At 37.9% G+C, this 20,709-nt stretch overlaps 1 protein-coding gene across 4 annotated transcripts; it reads right to left on the bottom strand.

Moving 5' to 3' along the window:
- Positions 1-21: 21 nt before the first annotated feature.
- snphb (syntaphilin b) lies at positions 22-19,708 on the bottom strand. 4 transcript variants are annotated; one of them, XM_077214264.1, is made up of 7 exons: positions 19,404-19,708; positions 12,612-12,748; positions 11,404-11,478; positions 9,345-9,461; positions 8,580-8,687; positions 8,313-8,462; positions 22-5,632 (listed from the first exon to the last, which is right to left on the bottom strand). In XM_077214264.1, the coding sequence occupies exons 2-7, from the start codon at positions 12,653-12,655 to the stop codon at positions 4,009-4,011; spliced, it is 2,118 nt and encodes a 705-aa protein (XP_077070379.1). In that variant the 5' UTR covers positions 12,656-12,748; positions 19,404-19,708; the 3' UTR covers positions 22-4,008. The 4 variants fall into 4 exon arrangements, with proteins under 4 accessions (XP_077070379.1, XP_077070381.1, XP_077070380.1 ...); XM_077214266.1 differs by lacking the exon at positions 9,345-9,461 and having other exon boundaries at positions 19,404-19,624; XM_077214265.1 differs by lacking the exon at positions 11,404-11,478 and having other exon boundaries at positions 19,404-19,624.
- Between the last annotated feature and the right edge of the window lie 1,001 nt (positions 19,709-20,709).

Here is a 20,709-nt window from a genome sequence, read left to right as displayed (position 1 = left end):
GAACGTCAAAAGTAGCAAGTCTTTGTTCACCATGCTGTTTAATATAGATCCTTTTACAGAGCGATGTTGGTCAAGAGCAATGTGCTGCAGTGATGTCTGTCCACACAAATATTACCATAAAAAATATTATTCTACACAAAAATATCAATAGACAATATGAAACATTGCCAGACTTACAGGACTGGTTCCACTTAGGGTGCTGATGCTGTTAGACAATACAGAGCCAAAACTGAAGTGCCAGATGAAAAATGTAAACGTCATTTGAATTACTATGTAAGAAAAATTCTCTAACAAATTTACCTCTCTGAGATCTAATCTTCTAGGCACAGTCGTATAATCCTGCTTAACAGACATTAAACTACTGATGTGAGTGTCAGTTTGTCACCAATTTTACATTTCAATATTCACTCTGAAAGAAAAAAACATGGCTTACAACCACTTTCAATCTTTTCATTAAACCAAATAATTTGCAAAATATATGTGGTACTAAAGTCATCAAACCATATTTAAAGGTGATAAAAAGAAACGGACACATACAATGCTCAGACACAATTCAGTCCTCTATGGAAAGCCTGTTAACCTCAGAAGATGATTAACAAATACTTTATTAGTAAACTAACATGTATTAATATCTGTAGACTTCTTAATGGTGGATCTGAAATTTTAAAGCAAATAATCTGTGATTATCAGTTACCATCCAAATGCAGAAATAAAAATTAACTGATGCTGCAACACAAATCTCCAGCACACACTTACACAGCTCCTATTTCTGCCAAAAGAAGAGTGTTGAATGCTGTTCAAAAGTCTTTTTTTATATAAAATAACTATATATAATATGACAGAAATATTATTACTCAAATTTACCTGCATATAGGGCCAACATACACATCTTTGCTTGTAATATGGCTTCAAAAAATTTAAGAAAATCTTATCAAGGCCTTGTGTGTCACTTCAGCAGTTATACAAAGCTTTACATCAGCGTAAAACATTTATCTGGTCAAATAACTAATGCAATAGTTATTTACGTACATTTCATTGACAAACAGACAGTAGCAGTTTGGAGGAAACCTCCTGTTCTTGGAGTAGCGCTTGATTACAATCTCATTTAACCTCATATTCCGTTAAGCCAAAAGACAACTATCTGAAAAACACACATTCATAGTTTAAACAAACAAAACAAAAATATAGGAACATATATGCCATCTTTTCTTATAATCTATTGTAAGGTTCTTTAATAAGCGCCTAGTTGGAATGAGGTAAAAAGTGCAGGGACTAGACTAAATTAAAGACATCTGTATGCACTTGACACCACATAAAGCACAAATTAAGATTGTCAAGCAGAATAAATATCAAGCGCTGAAAACCTTACAGATGCCACACAAAATCGGCACAACGGAAAGCAGCAAATTATTTGAAAGAGAACTTTTCAAACAGACTACAAATAAAGACTATATCAAACTACATATACTGTACACAATGTCACAGGGAGGAGGTAGACCGAAAGGCAGCGGCTTTAATGGTTTCGAGGGACAGAAGATAAGATGATATGTGAGATGCAAATAACTACAATTAGTGTTCAAATGGCTGATTATCTGGTACACTGTTTTCTGGCTAATCAGTCCAGCTGTCACATACACAAAGTATAAATATTTAAGTAAATTTGTGAATCAGTGATGATTCTTTGAAATGGTGATGTTGGTGAAATCTAACTGAACCACAAATCCAAATGTATGCATTGGCCTTTGGACAGACAGAAACACACAATCAAGTTTACTTCAAGTAATTGCTTATAAAGTGAATTATAGTGCAATCGACATCACCTTAGTGTCAGTCAAATAAATGGTCAACATGAACATACAGTCATGGCCAAATGTTGGGAAAAAAGAGGTTTAAAATCAGATTTGTTTCTGCATGCTATTTTTTTTTTTACATTCAACAAGTTTTATATTCCACTTTTCACACCAAGTAACAATACCAAGTACTTTTTTCTTTGATCTTTTTTGTGTAATTAGGCCTATATTACATAGTATTTCTGAAATAACCTCAATACATATTAGCATAGCAACAAAATGTTTAGTAAGGTGTAATGATAAATTAATTTCAGTTTTTATAGTGGAACGCTAGCCTGGGAAAACCCAGACGAACTTCTGGCAAAATGTATTATGCTCCGCAAGTTAGTCTGGCGAAGAGCCTATTCAAGCTCATTTACAATCTTTCCAAATCGAGGCACCAATCACAAACGTTGAGACGGGCTTTACAAGATGACGATTGATCTGATTGGTTTTAAGGTCTATCCAATTGCGCCCAGAGGCATTTGAGCGACGTCCGTTGGTGACACCCCTTTGGAAGTGAGCTGTCAATGAAGTTGTGTGGTTGGAATGACAGCTCTCGACCTGTGGTTAGGAGCATAGTTTTTTGATGTTTGCATGACATGTGGACTCAATAAATCCTTATCTTGAGCAAAATGAGCAAGCTGACATTCAGTACTATCTGTCTTTTATTTAGAATACATACAAATGTCATTTACGTCTTTTAGTTTGTCAAGATATTTAAAGCGTCATTTTTGAAGAGTGCGCAGGTGCGTGTGTGCTCTAGTAGGCCTACGTACGAATGAGCTTATGATTGAATCTGTATATAAAGCAAAATAACTGAGAAAAATTAGAAATAGTCCTCAGATGCCATGTCCGTAATTTATAGCAAAACATCTAGCATTAATTCGATCTCAAACAGATTCATTAAAAGAAGTTATTACTTCACCACGTGCGTGACATCCTTAACCAACGTGGTTGAACGACCACTTTGTGACAATATGGTTTCGGGAAACAGTCGTGACTAGCTACAGTAGTTGATTTCTTCAACGATGCATCGTACTATGGTAGTTAAACAGCGAGTTACCTCGTTGTACGGGAAACGCATCCCAGAGCGGGCAGAGCAAAATCGCTAATCATATAACCTAGACCAACAGTGAACATTAAAGTTACACCTATTATTAAAGCTTAATCTTTTATCCCAAAAAACATTTGGCTATGACAGTATTTTGATGGTTACACAGTGAAAAAAATCACACAGTGAAAGAAAATCATAAAATTCTTTTCTGGTGAAAAGCTCCCATGACCCGATTAGAGTAATTTAACCCTGATCATAGTCTAAACGCTGAATCTTTTTACTGTTAATATTATTACTTAAAATGCTTTTCTTAAATACACAATTTAGCATTCAACCATACAGAGCATTTCTAAACCATCAAACTTTCCCACTTATTTGAGCCTAAAATAAAGAATACATTTTCTAAAAGACTCCAGATGGACTAAGTATCATTTTGTGACAGCATTTATCTAGGACACTAGTTGTATATGCAAAGCACATAGATGAGAAGGCGCTTGCCTGGCTCCTTAAGGGGAAAAGATGACTGCTCTGAGCCACACAGGCAAAAGTAGTGGGAGAGCTAACTACTGCACTTACGTCTACAACAATGATGGTCATTAGTAATCCAGGTACTTTGGCTGCACTGTACATTAACACAACAAAAACACTCGCTCAGATAAATCAACTCACTTATACAGCACACACACTCCCCACAGTGACAGTGACGCACAAAAGGTCAGTTTCCTTCCCATTACTTATTTCGTCTCTTCACTCGAAATAAGGGTAACACAATCATATTAAAGGGGATCTTGTAGTGTCACTCACAATGTTGAGTCATTTTGTTAGTCATTCAGAACACATAATCTTGCCTCTTTGCAGTGTAGCAGTTGTTGAGAAATGTGAAAGCTCGCAAGTCTTCATGAGCATCTTATTGGTAGGTGTAAATACATGCTAGTGATTCTTCTTCCTCATTCTTATCTCCTCTTGAATATAGACTATAGAGAACCACAGCATTAAGGTGCTGTGCCCAGACACTATGCTTCCAGTGGTTTCCTCAATTAATTTTTATGTTTTAACCACTCTCTTATTGCACATCTTGTGATATCACTGGCTTTAGGGCTTCCCAAGACAGAAGAGAAGGTCTCATATATTCATTCCTCCTGGACCTCCTCCTCCTGCAGGGTAGTGACGAAGACCACCTCCTCGACGCAGGGAATGGAGGGCCACAGTGCAGCAACCCCGCAACAGAGAACCAATATGGTACATTGGCTGACCATCACGGTGTGGACCCCGACAGAGCCATGCCACTGTGGGGACCACTGGCACGACCACTGCAAGCAAATCCACTAGGAAGTGACGGCTCCAGTAGTTCTTTACAGGTAAACCGCAGCTAGACGACTTGGAATCTGTGTTCGTAGCTCTCTCATCAACCTCATCTTCATCATCTGAACCTATATTGATTACATTATCCCCTGCAACCCCAGCCTCTGTAAGTACACTACGAGGCTGAGTGGTCTGTGGAAGGGTGTCCTCTTCTGTCTCGACCAAAGTCTGCACAGAGCAAGGGGAGGTCCCAGGGTTTGCTAAAGGGTCTGTTAGAAGTTGAGGTTGAACAGAGTTGGTTACTGGAGATCCAATGGTCTCTGTGGTCAAAGCTGTTGTTGTGATTGCCAAGTCTGTAAGGGATTCTGAAACAGTAGTCTCCTTGACCAGGGACTCCATGGGGATCAACGCTAAAGATGCAGGTCCTTTTGGAACTGATGCAGTTGGTGCACGAGGCTCCATTGCAACAACCGGTGCAGACTTAGTGGAAAAATCAGTTACAATGGAAGCTGTTGCTGTAATGGCTGACTCTGTAGATACCAACTCCAGATCATCTCCCTCATCAGACATCCAGGTAGAGTTCGGGCTGCAGGCCTGAGAGCGGAAGGTACGCTCAGCAATAGTGTCAAGATCAGAGTTAAAAGATGTACTGGGGCCATGTGGTGGCGCTGAAGCCGGAGAATGGTCGGTCTGAATGCCTTGCTCACGCAGGTGGTGCAGGTATAAATGATGATGTGACAGACATGGATTACTTACGCTAACACTGGTCCCCATTCCGATCCCACTGCAGAGGAGTGGTACAACTCCCGTCTCACTGTTGCACAGCGCCTCATAGGTGGAGGAGTGTGGCAGGCGGGAGTACGCATTGAGCAGCGAAGCAGTTTCTTGGGACAGAAATGCAGCCTCCAGGAGCAGGTCTGCCTTGCTGGCTCCTCTTTCACTGTCTCCACAGCAAACAAACCCGCTGTCCTGCGTGCCCTCGCCTGACAAACATGGAATATCACACCCGTTTTCATTACCCCCACGTTCCGGGCCGGTTTGGTCACTCAGCTTGGTGTAGGTAGAGCTGCGGGTAAGCGAGCGAGCTGGGGAGCCTTCTAAAGACTCCTCCAGGCCCTCGCTGACCTCCAGCCCTGCCCCCACCACCCCTCCACCCACTAGAGCTTCACCTGCATTGGTGGTCCCGACCTGAGCCAGCTCCATGCTTTGCAATAAAGACTCCAGCTTGTGGTTCTGGAGGTTTATGTCTTGGAAGCACTTCTGCACCCCAGTGTCGGTGTCTCCCAGACTGGTTGAGACAACATCTACAACCTGTTTAAGCTGCTGGATCTCCCTGCGAGCCTCCTTTAGAGCCAGCTGGGCCTCTACACGGTGGCACTCCTCTTCAATCCAGTCTTCTTGCATACGAGACAGCTGAGTACGCAACTCATCAATCTCAGTGTCCCTATGAAGGAGGAAGAAAAAGTGAGAAAGAAACAGAGGATGTCAAAAGAGAAAAGGAAGGCACACATGTTCAAAAGTAGTGACCAGCAGGTGGAGAAAAGACCAAAATTAAATGTGTTGTGTGAAAGGTTTTCAATTTAATAATACGGTAGCAATTTATTTTACAGTCCTGTTCCCCATGTACATACTATGTATTTATTATAGTAATTACAATAACTAGGTACTCACCCTGAATCTACCCCTAAACCTTAGTCCCTGTAGTTACCTTATATTACCCAGTACTTTCTTAGGTAAGTACACTGTGTAGGATCTGGACCAATCAGACACACACTAATTATTCATATTCATTATATTTAATGAATATAAAGGTCTATGAAACTCTCCCCCAAAACTAACCTCACAAATGAAGTTACTTTGTCAGCCGGGTGTCCGGTTACAGAACACTTTAAGACTGATAACAGACTTTTACGACCTCAAAGGAATGTGGCCACATGCGCACCGCTTAAGAGAGAGAGACAATCTTGAATTAAATAAACTTTTCAGTATTACTCTGATCTATGAAGGAACATGCCTCACAGAAACTGTGATGATTTACTGTCTCGTGTTCTTTTATGTATAACAACATGGTATGTTTGATTGGGGTCTATGTGGTTGCACAACCACCCAACGGGCAATATAACCTCACCTGTATCATGCTTCCTACCTAATTAATCCTCATTTAATGACACACACTTTGATGTACATCACCTTCTCTTAGAATGCAATGTGAATTTGTTATGTCTATTCAAGCTTGAATGAACAATCTAAGCACGCGGGGGACAAAGACCATAAATCAACTAAGAGCCGGTTCCCCTCTCGGACATGTCACCTTACTCATTGGTCCATTCAAACCTTAGGGGTTGGTTCTTTCTCAGGCTATATCAGAGGCAGGCAACAGTGACCGCCCTCTCTTGGTAGTTTTCATCCTGCCACAAACATTGTTTCAGGTGATACGGGGGGAACCCCCTGCCCCCCTCCATGGGGGCCCAGAGGCCTCCCAGCAGGCCTGGATCCCAACCAGATCCGGCCTCATGGAAGAGAGAGGACACTCTCTCACAAAGAACCAAGGACAATCTCAGGAGTTTGTAACAACGACTCCAATCACCCACTCTTCTGACTTCCTCAGTTCTCCTGGGTGCTCCGCGTGCCCTCAACAGGGCCTCAGGCCTTGAACAAACCAGCCATGCGTTCCTGGAGAAAGAGAACTCTCAACCAACTTCCACTTGACACTGCCGGAACCATCAACGACTTAAATTTTCAACAACTTCAAGAATTGTTCCCACTACAAATGCAAGTATTCAATTCAATGAAATGTGAAAATGAAATGCTGATGTTCTTCTCATATAGTTACATGGAACTTCTCAATAGTTCCGTTTTCGGTTTCGATCTATCACTCACATATTTATGTATTCATGTGTGTATGTTGTTTAGTTTATTTATATTCATATAAATATCTATATTAATATCTATATTAATAAAAGTTGTACATAATATGTATTTGGTTCTGTTTTGTTTGCAATACAAAGTCACTTTTACGATCGCAGTTTTTGCTACTTGCTCAAAGTGCTGTACATGTTAAGAAATAATTATTCTTATGTGGCCATGTAAGATACCCTTTTCTTAGAATAAATTAATAATCAAAATAGTTCGTCAGACGAACTGATTAATTGATTCTAATATTAATGCAGCCACATCAATTTAATCCAATTAACTGACCCAAATATTCATAATTAATAATAACAAGTTATTATTGATTATTAATATTTCATATAACTAGATTCCTTACAACTTTAAGTACACGTAGGTGCACAAACTGTAAAATAAAGTGCAACTGAAAATACTTTGTCTTAGCTCAACTTCATCTAAATTTGCCAACTATATGTCAGTCACAGATAGTTGGCTTTACTTGAAAATTGTAAACAACATGGCTCTGTGGCAGTTTCAACACTGGTCTCAACACAGTGGCCCAACACAGCAACATCCTGGCTTAATCCTGTTTTTTTTGTGTGAGTTTGGAATGGGACTATGTTTGTCTGACCAGTGGCAGAAGGGGAGTGTGCCAAGGAAACCTATTTGAAAAGAGCCAGGGGTCAGGGGTTGTCTGTTTAGCATGGTGCAAAACAACAACAACGTTCTCCATTGAACGCCGTTTGCCACTGCATGTTCTTGTGATGCCACCAGCCAATCAGCATTGTTGTTGTGAATTTTTCTGTGGCTCGACAGTAATTACTAATGTGGCCTTTATGGCTCAAGTGATTAACTCATTACACACATCAGCTTTAAGTATTCATTACCACTTACATGACCATTGCTATTAGACAAATGGGGGCTCACATTAAAAAAACAGTTTAGAACTAATAAATATTTAGTTTAGAGGCCTTGCATTAGAGGGAAATAAATGACAAATTGCACAGTCTAAATGGTAATATACAATGGTAAGCAACTTGAAACGTAAATCAGTCTTTGTAATTGTTACGTGGTCTGGAAATCATCAACCAAGTGCAAATTTGCATAACAGTTTTAAAAAAAACAGTTTAATTAACTGCTCCTCAAAGCTGCTGCTTAAAGATAAAAACTAATTTCATCATAGACTGATGAGATCATTAGTGCATTTGTCCTCATTTGAATGATGCATGCTTTACCTCTCCTGCAGTCTGTCGATGGTCTCTTTAAGCCGTGCTCTCAGGTGTCTGATACACACCTCTTTCTGTTGCAGTGGAGTTAGATATTGCTCAGGTGGAGGGGGCCGGATACCATGGTTGTCATTGCAGGCGGTGTATTTCATGTGACGCCTGATATGAATGAGAAAATAGGTACGTAGAAAAACAACACAATATATAAACAAACAAGAAAGAAGATGTTTGAAAAGGAGCAATGCATCATTGATCTCTGGGTGAGTTGTGTCTCACCTATGGGTTGGGCTTCCATCACTGCCCTTGCATGACCCTGAATTGCTACTGCTGCTAAGAGAGGCATTTCCATAGGGATCGCGGTTACTGACAGGTGCTGGACTTCGTCTGTGCCATAACAGAATCACAAACTCAGTGTCACCTTCAAAGCCACTTAAGAGGACCCAAGACAAGGTATAAACAGAGTGCACTAACACACACTTACATGAACAAACAAAAAGTACAATTTCACGAAACACAAAACAAAACATGCCCACCGATACAAAATCACTAACATGCCTCTAAAGATACAGTTGGGAGAAAACACCTTTTATGGATGTAAAAAGAAAAAGACAACCAGCTCACATAAAACTACAAAAAATGGCACAAATTGCATAGTAATACAAGCAGTTGTATTATAAGCTGAGGCACAGATCATGATAAATATCAATCATGAATCAATTATGAGAAAGAATCTTGTAGCTGAATAAGCAGGAACTGACAGCAGCTCCATTATGATGATCTGATGAGAGCAAAGATTTACTTTGCACACCACAAATATGAAATCATCGTTAATTTTGACACACATATGCAATTCAAGCTTTAACACCCCCCAATAAAATCAAAAGTTGGATATTATAGGGATATTGTGCAGTGGTTGAAGAGTTTGAATCCATGCTGACACAATGCCACAACAAACAACAAAGTAAAGTGAAGAACTGAAGAGAAAAAAGGAGGAGAAAGAGACAGCACTGATGAAAGAAAGAGGGATGATGGAGCGCTGACCGACAGTGGCGTTCCGGGGACTTTGGTGTCAGAAATCCTCTGCTCTGTCTCATAGAGACCATAATGCCTGACTCCATGGGTGTGTAGTCTAGCTCTATAAACCTGCAATAGTCAAAACTGACCCAGAAACAAGATGGAATCATTACACAGGGTAGCACACACCTAAAGTTCACCTTAATAGCTTGACCTGTATTGTAGATATTCAAATGAATGTTTCTGTGGACATTTTCTTGAAATCTGTGCTTAGGATGAATTCATGGGATGGATTTGGGTAGAAGTAGAGGTTGTGTTACAAAAAGTCATTATGCAGCACTTTTACACACTGGGTTGTAACAATTACACTCTATTTCTATCACATTTTTTTACTTTCCCGAAAAAATACATAGACATGCAGATTTGGTCTTTTTGATAACGTAAATCATTTAAATGTACAAAATATTTGGTTAAAGCAACCTCTGGGTAGGCATCATTCTAAAGTCCAAATAAAACATCCAATTAAAATTAACATTTAGATGAAAGTTTTTTTTTTATGTCCATGAAACATGAGGTTGCAGATCTGACAGATTATTTAACAGATTGTCTGACTAATTAATTGAGTCATTGACAGCCAGATAGATAAAAGGGAGCTTGTTATAATTAATTCTGGTTAATAAGAAACACTAGCAAAGGGCTGGCTAGGATTATAGCCGGTTTGCTACACTTAAGAGAATAAAAGACATGCTGGACATATTGTACAAAGTCTTACTAGATTATTTTTGACAGAATCACACTGTTTCCTTCATCTTTACTAGCATTACAGGCATTGGGTAAAACAAAAAAATGACTGTTTTCAAGACCTCTTGAACATGCAGTTTCAAGCTTTATGCTTATCTCACATAGCCTAACAAAATCATAAAGCTGAGGCAAAACAGTACACAATCACCTGTCAAATTCTGGAACAATGGATCATGGGTAGCTTAGAGCATAATGACTCTTTAATCTCCCAGAAACATTCTCTTTTGGGAACAAGTAGGTTAGCAGCACTGAATGAAAGCAATTCTTGTGGTTTTGTGGTGCAGAGTGGTGCGTTCATGATGGATAACTGGGGATATAGTGATAGTCTGGTATTAATCAGCTGATATTTGGTCAGTGTCATTTCAATTTTGTAATTGAGTTTTGAGTAAATATCGTTATCAGCATTAACTGCTGAAAAAGTCAGTTGACCACCTTTTAAAGCTATAGTTTCAGCAGAGGCTTTAAAAATCCTATCAAAGCAATATTAAACAGAAAAATCAGCAATAATTGTTAGACAAAACCAGGTCATAAATGTCCATATGCATTAGTTAAGTTAAAAGTATATAAAATGTTAATTTTCATTTTTGTTAATTGAAATAAGGATAAAATAATATAAAATATAAACATTAGATGAAAAACTTAAAACCGAAAAATAAAATAAATATAAAAATAATTTTAAATATAAATAAATACAGTAATATTTGAATAATGCTCAAACAACACTGGTGCAAATATAATTTTAAAATAGATTTAAAATATAAAAACAGACCAATCATAACAGCACATTTACAGTGACAAGTCACTTTATACTGTCCACCAGGACCACCACTGGTGGGCTGTAAGAGGTTAGCTGAACTACCTAACCATGAAAGCAAGCCAAGGTCATGGTTAAGGTGAGAGCAAAGCAGAGAAAATAAAAGTAAATTGAAACAGCTGAAACAAACAAAGCGTGCTTGAGAAAAGAGAGAGTGAGAAAAAAGAGGACTCTGCTATCAATAATGATAGCAAGGAAAAGAAGGGAAACTGAAAAGCAGCTAGGGTAGTTGGACAGGCCAGGTACGTCCATCATGTTTCCAGTGATATGGACTTATTGAGGGAAAGTTGGGTAATGGGGTGTAGTGAATATGTGCACTGCATTGCCACACACTCATTAGAATCACTGTGAATATATCACATTCATTGTAGGTCTGATAAACTGGTGTTACATGGGCGTGTGAATGCCCAGTGCAGCAGTGTTGTCTACTACAGTCATGCCCTACTGTAGGGTACTGAATCAGAGTCTCACACAGGGGATGCAGTGGGAGACGACAGCATTTGTTGCAAGCGGTGCTTAGGCTGTAGGGCCTTCAGCAGGTTGAATCTGAGGAAAGAGATGAGACAGAGGCACAGAGCTGGGCTCTACTGCATTGTTTCCATGAATACCCACTGCCCATACTTGTACATATTTTGCAGTGACAAAATGATCTGTATTCAGACAGAGCTGATATTGGCTTGGCTTTAACCGAAAGTGTGTGGAAACTAAAACTTTTCTATTTATCCATTGTTGCATAATTCATACAATTGTCATTTATAGTTTTTTATTACAACCGTTATGTAAAATAATGCAAAACAAGTTTAAAAAAAGAAAGAAAAATAAAGCCAGCAAGTTAGACAGCGGTATGTAGTATTGCAGTTTAAAGTTACCCATGACAACATTTCTGAGATGCACACTATTTTAAAAGGAACTGATGTAAGTTGATTAAAAATATTGTTTTATCCTTGTGCTTCATGAAAAATCTGATTGACACAATTTTTTTTGGTGGAATTTGTTATTTGTTTTAGTCAGTCTATGCAATACTTTTTACTCTGTGCAAAGAAATGAAAATTCTTATATCTGTGGTGCTACAGTATATGGACTTAAAAAATATTTGGGAAGAAATTAATACTATTATTTAGAAAGGTTGCATTAGACTAATCATAAGCAGCAAACTGTTTTAAACACTGATAATAATATGAAATGTTTCCTGAGCATCAAATCATCATATAAGAATGATTTCTGAAGGATCATGTGACACTAAAGACTGGATTAATGATGCTGAAAATTCAGCTTTGTCATCATGGAAACAAATACTTTTTTTTCTTACATTACATACAGTTATTTTAAATTGTAATAACATTTCAGAATATTACTGTATCTTTGATCAAATAAATGCAGCCTTCTGCAGTGACTTCTTTTAAAACATTTTCATACAACCTGGTAGTTGAAGAGTTAAAAATTCTTGACAGCAGGGAGATAAATTGAAAGAACTAAACATTTGATGTATTAATGACAGCAGCAGAAGAGAGAGATTATTGAAGCACTTGAAGCTCAAAAGGTCATTAAACTGCAGCAGAGAAACGAGTGATTAGGAGCAGCTACATGGGTTAGATATTACAGCAAAGCACCAACACAGCTGCAAGTTTGAAAGAATGTTGGTTCGAAAGAAGATTAATGACAGACAAAATGTGCCTTACTTGCGTGATCCAGAACCAGATCTTTTATTTGAAGGCGAAGACATGGAGTCAGCAGTCCTCTCCCTTCTTTCTCTTTCTTCAGCTGGATCTGTCCTCCTCCCTGTCAACACAGGATGAAACGCTCAGCTGCAGCCAGCCTGAATAAAATACAAGAACACAGACAATCAAGTCATTTTGACTAGAGGAAATTATCTCTATAACAATCCATAAATTAACCCTCATCTCATTTAAATAACAGCAGTGTCACAAGAAGGTACAGTCAAAAAGGAAATAAAAAGTTTATAATACTATTAAAGAAACAGTTCACCCAAAAATGAAAATTATGTTTTTAATTTAGAAAGAATGAGTAAACGATTTCATAAACTTTTCACTTTTAGGTGAACTGTCCCTTTGAGACATCCACTAAATGTTTGCACATATTCTCTTTTTTTTTTATCTCTGATCAAGGGAGGCAGATCATGCCATCAAAGTCAAAAGGAAACATAACAATCTGCCCATTTCATTTAATCTATCTGACCTCTTCATACTCAGCAGACCTGGCAGCAGCATTGCTTGCGGAGCTGTAATAAATTTAACATTGTGCTGACACGGACTTGCTGGTCTCTGACTCTGCGCTGGTGCTAAGCCAGACAACAGAAATACAGTAGAGATATAACTTTCACATTCGGACTACTCAGAGATATCATGGTCTGGCTGAAGCTCTAAAAATGTTTTCATTCCTGACGCAGCAAGCATTTTTAAATTGAGAGAACCAGACAAACAAGCTTTTGAGAAAAAAAGGTTCAGTGGGGTTCAATATAGAACCAGTTCTTGACTCAGTTTTAAAAGAACCTTTATGCCAAAAAGGTTATTTAAGGAGTCTTAAATGATTGCATAATATTTTGATGTTTAACCTTGTTTAACATGTTTGGCAACTAAATCCATAAAATAAAACCCTTAAAAGGACATTGTGAAGGAATTCCTCCCATCTAGCGGTGAAATTGTATTTGGCATTCAAACGAATTCATAGATGCCACCTACGTCACTACCATATAGAGCGCCGCCATATTTACGACCGATCTCGCCCGGTATAACTGCCCATTTGAATGAGAGAGAGAGACAGAGATACCTTGAGAAAATTTTAATTTTAAGCTCCGATCCTTATTTGTTACCCCCAGTTTTCTTTTGTCCATTATTATCTGCCCCAGATTTGCCTTCCATGATATATATATATATAAATAAATAAATAAATAAATAAATATATATATATATATATATATATATATATATCTTGTGCATAACCCCTCTCCATACAGTGGGGATCGCTTGAAGGCTTTCAAGAGTATAGATGCATATCAATATGCTGTGGCTGGATGGGTGAAAGACGTAAAAGTGCGGCACCTGACCACCAAGGATTTATATTTAATCATGGGAAATGTAAGTATTTTGCTCTGACTAGGTAGCGAGTTGTTAGCTAGCTAAGTGGCTAACTGCTGGTAGCTTGCCAGCTGTTAGCCACGGCTCACGGCTAGCTGTCATTAATCTGGATTAGGCCTGTCGCGATAGTCAATAAATCAATTAATCGCACGATAAAAAAATTAGCTCGATAATTTTTCCGGCCGTGATAATTTCCATTTGCATGCTTGTTTGTTTCGTTGTCTCTCTCTCTCTCTCTCTCTCTCTCTCTCTCTACCAAAGAGACTGGATGACAACTCTGTTTAAGACATAACTGACATATTTTACGTCAATAATCTCTAAAACAGACATTTAAACATTATGTTGTGTGTATTTGTCCATTCAGACACAAAACAGAGCTCAATTCATTACTAGCGCACTGTATAGGGGTCTATGGCTGCACGCTTCGGGTCGGGTCTGTGCACACACAGAAATATGAGACATGATACAATATGAGACATTCATACAATATGAGACATTTCTTCTGTCCTTTTCTTTTGGTATAGAATAAAACACCAGTTCGGGGTTCCTCTTTCGGCTGTTGTTGCAGCCAACTGCACAACATATTGCAGACATTACTGAGACAGTCAGTCGTAAAAATGGCGGCGCAAAGCTACAGTGACGTCATGTGACCCGAATGAAGCTGTTATGTACCAAAAAGCTATGACAGGATGTCTTCTAATAGCACTTCGTTTCTGCTGCCTTCAGTTACGTGACGCTGGCTCTGAACGAAAACATGTTGGCCTAGTACTTTTTAACCCTCTCTGCTATTATAGTTTTTCAAGATGGCGGAACGACATGGAAGCCTCCGTGGACCTACCCGTCACATGTATATAATGATAATAAATTCTTCGTTTAAGAGGATCAAGTCAGATAATTGACAGAGGTATTTGTACACCATTGAGGACATATTTATGAATACAAATATTGATTTTAGATAATAAAATACCTAAAAAACTACACATTGTCCCTTTAAAGGGTTTGTTCACCTAAAAAAGAAATGATCCCCATAATTTACTCACCCTCAAGCAATCCTAGATGTATGACTTTCCTCTTTCAGCCAAACACAATCAAAGTTATATTAAAAAATATCCTGGCTCTTCTAAGCTTTAAAATGGGAGTGAATGGTACCCTAGATTTTGATGCCCAACAAGAAGAAAAATATCCATATTTACAACTTTATAAACTATAATCACTGGCTTTCGGTAATGGCTGGGCAACAAACTTAACATTTCTATTTTAAAATTCTCATTTTAGATTCTTAATGGTGTTTTGTTTTGCTCTATCCTCTGTGCTTCCGCATTCGTCAATACGTCATGCGTTGGGTCAGAGGTCACTCTTCCGCTAGACTCGAGTGTGGCCGTTACCGTAAACCAGTGATTATAGTTTATAAAGTTATAAATATAGATATTTTTCTTACAAAAACGCATCTCTTTACTTCAGAAGGCCTTTATTAAAACCCTGGAGCCGTATGGATTACTTTAATGATGGATGTATGCGCTTAGGTACCATTCACTCCCATTATAAAGCTTGGAAGAGCCAGTATATTTTTTATATAACTCCGATTTTGTTTGGCTGAAAGAATAAAGTACACCTAGGATGGCTTGAAGGCGAGTAAATTATGGGATAATTTTCATTTTTGTGTGAACTTACCCTTTAAAGGTTTGATATATAAAGCGCCTGAAATAACCCTTTAAGGAGACCTATTATGCCCTTTTTCAAAGTCGTAATTTTGTTTTTGGGGTATACTAGAACAGATTTTCATGCTTGAATGTTCAAAAACCACATCATTTTTTACATTATTTCCCACTATTGCAGCATCTCTCTTCCCAGTCAGTCAGTAACGCTATGTTTAGTTCCGGTCTCTATGAAGCCCCTCCTTCCGAAAAGCGAAGTCCTTCCGAAAATGTGTTGTGATTGGTCCGCTTCGAGTGTGTTTTGGAAATGTCATGCCCCTTGACATAACCACGAGTTTCAATATACTACTAATACAACTCAATTTGGCCATGTCTCTGTTTTGCACATGCCTTGAGCAGGAATTATTTAAATAATGAATACTCTCACTTTCAAAATACTATTATCAAAAGTGAAATGAAATGAGCTTTCTGGACTTAAAAATAACTAAGCATAATTTTAGGGCTTCGGGTCATTTTGACCCACAAGGGAAGGATTTGTTACTAAGTGCGAGGGAAGGATGGAGGGGGGGTTTAAATAATGGAGTTTTAGGGAGTTCAGATGCAGTGCTTACTTATGTAGAGAATAATTCCATTTGGACTGAACTTTGTGCTTTTTCACTTTACAGACCTTTTTCGTGCTCAAACAGCAACATTACACATTAAAGAAAGTTGAATGTGTAAAAAAGTAAAACAGGGCCTCTATATAGAAGATGTTTCTGATACAGAGTGCACCCAGAGACACATGGTGAAGAGAAGAGGGATTAAAGATCTAAATAATGAAAAAGCCATTGGCACAGCTCAGTATCAGCAGCAATACACAGCAATATACTGACAAAAATAAGCAACTCAATCCTTCACTTTGATGACATGACCTTTCAAAGACTTGGGGTTGGCTGGGTGACAAAAATGAACAAAACAACAGAAACCTAGTACATTTTGCTGTAAAATGTGCAACCGATGAGTCAGTATCGGGACAGTGTGGTCTCCCTCAGACGCAGTGTGAGTCATAATGTAGAGCGCAGCAGCTAAATCTATCCTATCATATCACCGATGCAGAAGACTAGAGTCTCAGTCTCTTACAAAGTTTATTCCGTCAGTAAAGTTATCTCTTTCTTATCAAATACACAACTGCAAACTAACATAAATATCATAGGTGAATATTAGCGTAGCTTATACAGATAGTAGCAGCATAATGCATGAAATACGTAATTACTTTTTTTGTCTATTTTATGCGAGAATTTTTTTTAAACTACTTTTATTAGGCTTAATAAAGATAATGAATAATCAGCTCACTGGTGATTCAGTTACATTTTGATGTTGAAATCTGCTGCGTCATGCTCCTGCTACAGTGTCATCAGCACTGGACGACCTCTGTCTGCTGTCGAATGAAATGTGCAGAACTTATTATGACCCAGCATTTCTTCTCTCTTTCACAGCCAACATTCAAGCCTTTTACCCCCGGTTTCACAGACGAGGCTTAAGCTAGGCTCTGACTAAAATGCATGTTTGATATGTTTAACTGAAAGCAACTTGCACTTGCAAAATTTGTCAGTTCCATTGTTTTGTCTCAAGATGCACACCAGTAAGATTTTTTTCCAAGGCACGTTTATAAAAGCTACTTGAATGCCATTGAACTAAGGCCTAATCCTGGCTTAATCTAAGCTCTGTCTGTGACACTGGGCCAGAGTATCACTGCAGAAAGAATGTTTACCTCTCAAAAAATTCCAACAACCAAATATCATACACTGGTGGCTTGCTTCTCTCAAGCAGATTATGACTTGAACATAAAGTATATGTGATAATGGAAAAAAACAAAGCAGCACAACAGAAGATCTGTTTGTCAACGTAGTTCTTCATGCAGGTCTTTTTCATACAAAAACAGTTTACAGAGACCATGACTGTCCAGCAGCAAAACAACAAAACAAAATATAAAAGCAGCACCATAAAGTAATCCATAAATGCTCTACAAGACTTTTGGAGTCACATGTGAGGAACAGACAGAAATTTAAGTAATTATTTCAGTGATGTTATTGATACCTAAAACTATAAAGAATATTTTAATTAATTGAAATAAAGCTGAAATAAAATATAAATATTGGATGGAAAATCTTGAACTTTAAATGTTAGATGGACAACTTCAGAAATGTTAACTAATTGAAATATAATATGTTGTACTTGAATAATTAAATATAATAATACAATAAAATGGCAAAACAACATTAAAATACTAAGGCTTAAACTAAAATGAAAAAGAAAATGGAAAATCTTTAAATAAAAGATAATTCAAAATATTAGTATATAATAATATATAAATAATTATAAAATAATTTATATTATGGGGAGCTAGACTAATATTTGTAAATAGTTATAATCGAATGACATGGATTTCTTTAAAAAATTATTTTAATATGTTCCATGAGGTTCACTTATAATGTTAATAAAGCTGTTGGAGCTTGATTAAATAAATACTTTGTTCTATAATTAGTAGGACTTTAAGCTCTGAAACTTGCAGGATATTTTAACAAAGATTAGGCAAAGGCAAACAAAGGCAAATTTGATTTCTCATGTCATGACCCCTTTAAAAGTTTTTCATCTAATATTTATATTTATTTTAGCTTCGTTTTTAATTAATATTTTTTTAAAAGTAAAATGTTAAATGAAATATATATTTTTAGTATGTGACTTGTTTTCACTGGCTTACAGAGTGAAATATATTGAGTGTTCTCTTTGTAGGCTGAAACCAATGCGGTAAGGAAATGTTTTGGAAGATTGGCTTGAATGCTGAGAGGATGTAGAGCAGTCACCATGGAGACAGCCACTATTCTAGAACGTGAGCTCCACAAGTGGTGTGATTGGCTTTCCTTGCTGGTGTGTATGTGGTGAGACAGACAGACGGGATGCTAACATTACACAGCCACAGCCGCAAGGCAAGCAGGCTCAATGGCAAGTCAATGAGCAACAAATAGCATCCTGCAAAGAAGAAGGCGATAATTATTGTGATACCAGAGAGAGAGAGAAAGAGAGAGAGTAAAAAGATTAATAGTGATGCACCTTGAGACATTCTGTACAGTTTGATATGTTCTAAATTATGTAAACTTTCTTGGATGTGATGAAGACTACATATGATGATCTTTCTAGATCCTCACAAATCCACTTTTAGGCACACTTTCTCTGCAATTTGCCAAGTCCTTACAGGGAATGCAAGGTCATACTGCACCCTAGGCCGTACAAACTACACTGTCCCTGTCACGACTCACAGCGCACGAGAGGTGCTCAAACCAAATCAGAAATTAAACCAATTTACAGGTCTAGGAAACGAAACCTTTCAAGTTATGAAACACAGTCCTAGTATTAGCACAGTATGAAAGCGCAATAGAGGCAAAACCATAACAAACGCAAAATACACACGCATGCTCGCTGCAGTGAATCATCTGTTGTGCGCGCGCACATATAAACACCGAAAAAAAGATGTGTGCAAACACGGTGCAGATAAACATCATTTAGCGTGCGAATGTAAGATATCCTTTTGCTCGGTACATCCAGATATCATAAAAACCGTGCACCTGGCGCGTCACAGTCCTTGGTGTGTCCTACACACGGGAAATACACAAGGAGTCCTTCGCTACAAAGATGCAGCACGATTTGCATGACATACTGCAATAAAAAAACGTTTTACATTTACCGTAAAGCAGCCTTCCGGCGCGAATCAGCTTGCCTTCATGTAAACAACAGTGTTTTGCCGTGTTTATCCGTGCTCGTCCCCGTCAAGGACTCCGCCACAGCGGTGCTCCGCTGCTCGGGAGGGCGAGTCGAATCGACGGGGCGTGTGCTGGTGCTGGTGCTGCTGATGCTGATACTGCTGCTGATAGTGAGAGGGATTCTGGTGCGTGAGGTTTGTTTGAGAGCCTCGTGAGGGAGGACGAGCGTTGATATGAAAGCAGATGCGTAATATTACGAAGATCTAAAAGGGACCACGCCAAGTTCTGCAGAGGACATGTGGTGCTTTGTTTTCCTGTTTCCGTTTAATTATTTCCTAGGGTAAACTTAAAAAAAAAATTTGATTATCTAAATTTTATATTATAAATAAACAGCATGTTAGTGATGTTTTGTGCTCATTGCGCTATAGAAATAGGCCTATTTAACACCTCCCCCTCCCTTCAAACACACTTTATGGTCTGTCTACATATTTTAAAAGTAAAATCAAAGTAGTTTACAACCGGCAGATAAGTTCATTGGACATCACTGTGCAAATTACTAAAGAGGAAATCTCTGAAACTGCCAAAACCCATAAAAAAGAAATGATTGAGACAAAGTAAATGGATGGAAACAAATATGTTAAATAGAACGATTCAAGGTAACCCTCAAAATAATAACCCAATCTAAATTAACAAGCATACCATGGAACTCTAGTTTGCTTCATGCATGCTACGCCTAATAAGATATCATCTGACAGTCTTCGAGCAGTAGAGAAACAGGAGAAATTGATATTCCACAAGAGAGTGGCCCTTTCAGCACCACGGACAGCGCTCCACTCTCTTCTCATTGATTGGCCCAGTATGATAGGCGGCGATAAAGCTTGTTTGATGTTATGTTATGTTATGTTATTTTATGTTATGTTATAGAGCAAGCTCTGTCGCTCTTAAAACCCATATTTGCTCGATTTGGCCAAAAGTTAAAATTGCGATTGCGATTATTAGTCAAATTGCAATTTGAACTGCCATATGATTAACATTATAACATATACTTGGCCAATTACTTACGCATACAGTCCAAAAACACCTTGTATTTCTCAAATTGAATGTTTTGTTCACGCTCTATATTCTTGAGAATATTACTTAATTCACTTTGCTCAGTTCAGTTATTATTATTATTATTATTATTATTATCATCTTATCTTAAAATACACTATTAATAAGGTAGCAATATATTTAATTTCTATCTTTATTTCTTCACTGTCATGCATTAACCAACAAGCTTTTATTTTGGAG

Source organism: Siphateles boraxobius, unplaced genomic scaffold (genome assembly GCF_051911475.1).
Source record: "Siphateles boraxobius isolate OS27281-9 unplaced genomic scaffold, OSU_SipBor_1 68, whole genome shotgun sequence".
Taxonomy (NCBI): domain Eukaryota; kingdom Metazoa; phylum Chordata; class Actinopteri; order Cypriniformes; family Leuciscidae; genus Siphateles; species Siphateles boraxobius.
Note: the sequence above shows the minus strand (reverse complement) of the source record. Positions and strands in the feature narration are given on the sequence as shown.

What these genes read in the sequence shown, in the direction of transcription:
- snphb (XM_077214264.1), bottom strand. Translation starts at nt 12,655, where the DNA reads ATGTCTTCGCCTTCAAATAAAAGATCTGGTTCTGGATCACGCAA. An exon ending in TCTCCCACTGCATCCCCTGT is followed by an intron (nt 9,462 to 11,403) that starts GTGAGACTCTGA and finishes TTTCTGGGTCAG; the next exon opens with TTTTGACTATTGCAGGTTTA. An exon ending in TCCCCGGAACGCCACTGTCG is followed by an intron (nt 8,688 to 9,344) that starts GTCAGCGCTCCA and finishes GTTATGGCACAG; the next exon opens with ACGAAGTCCAGCACCTGTCA.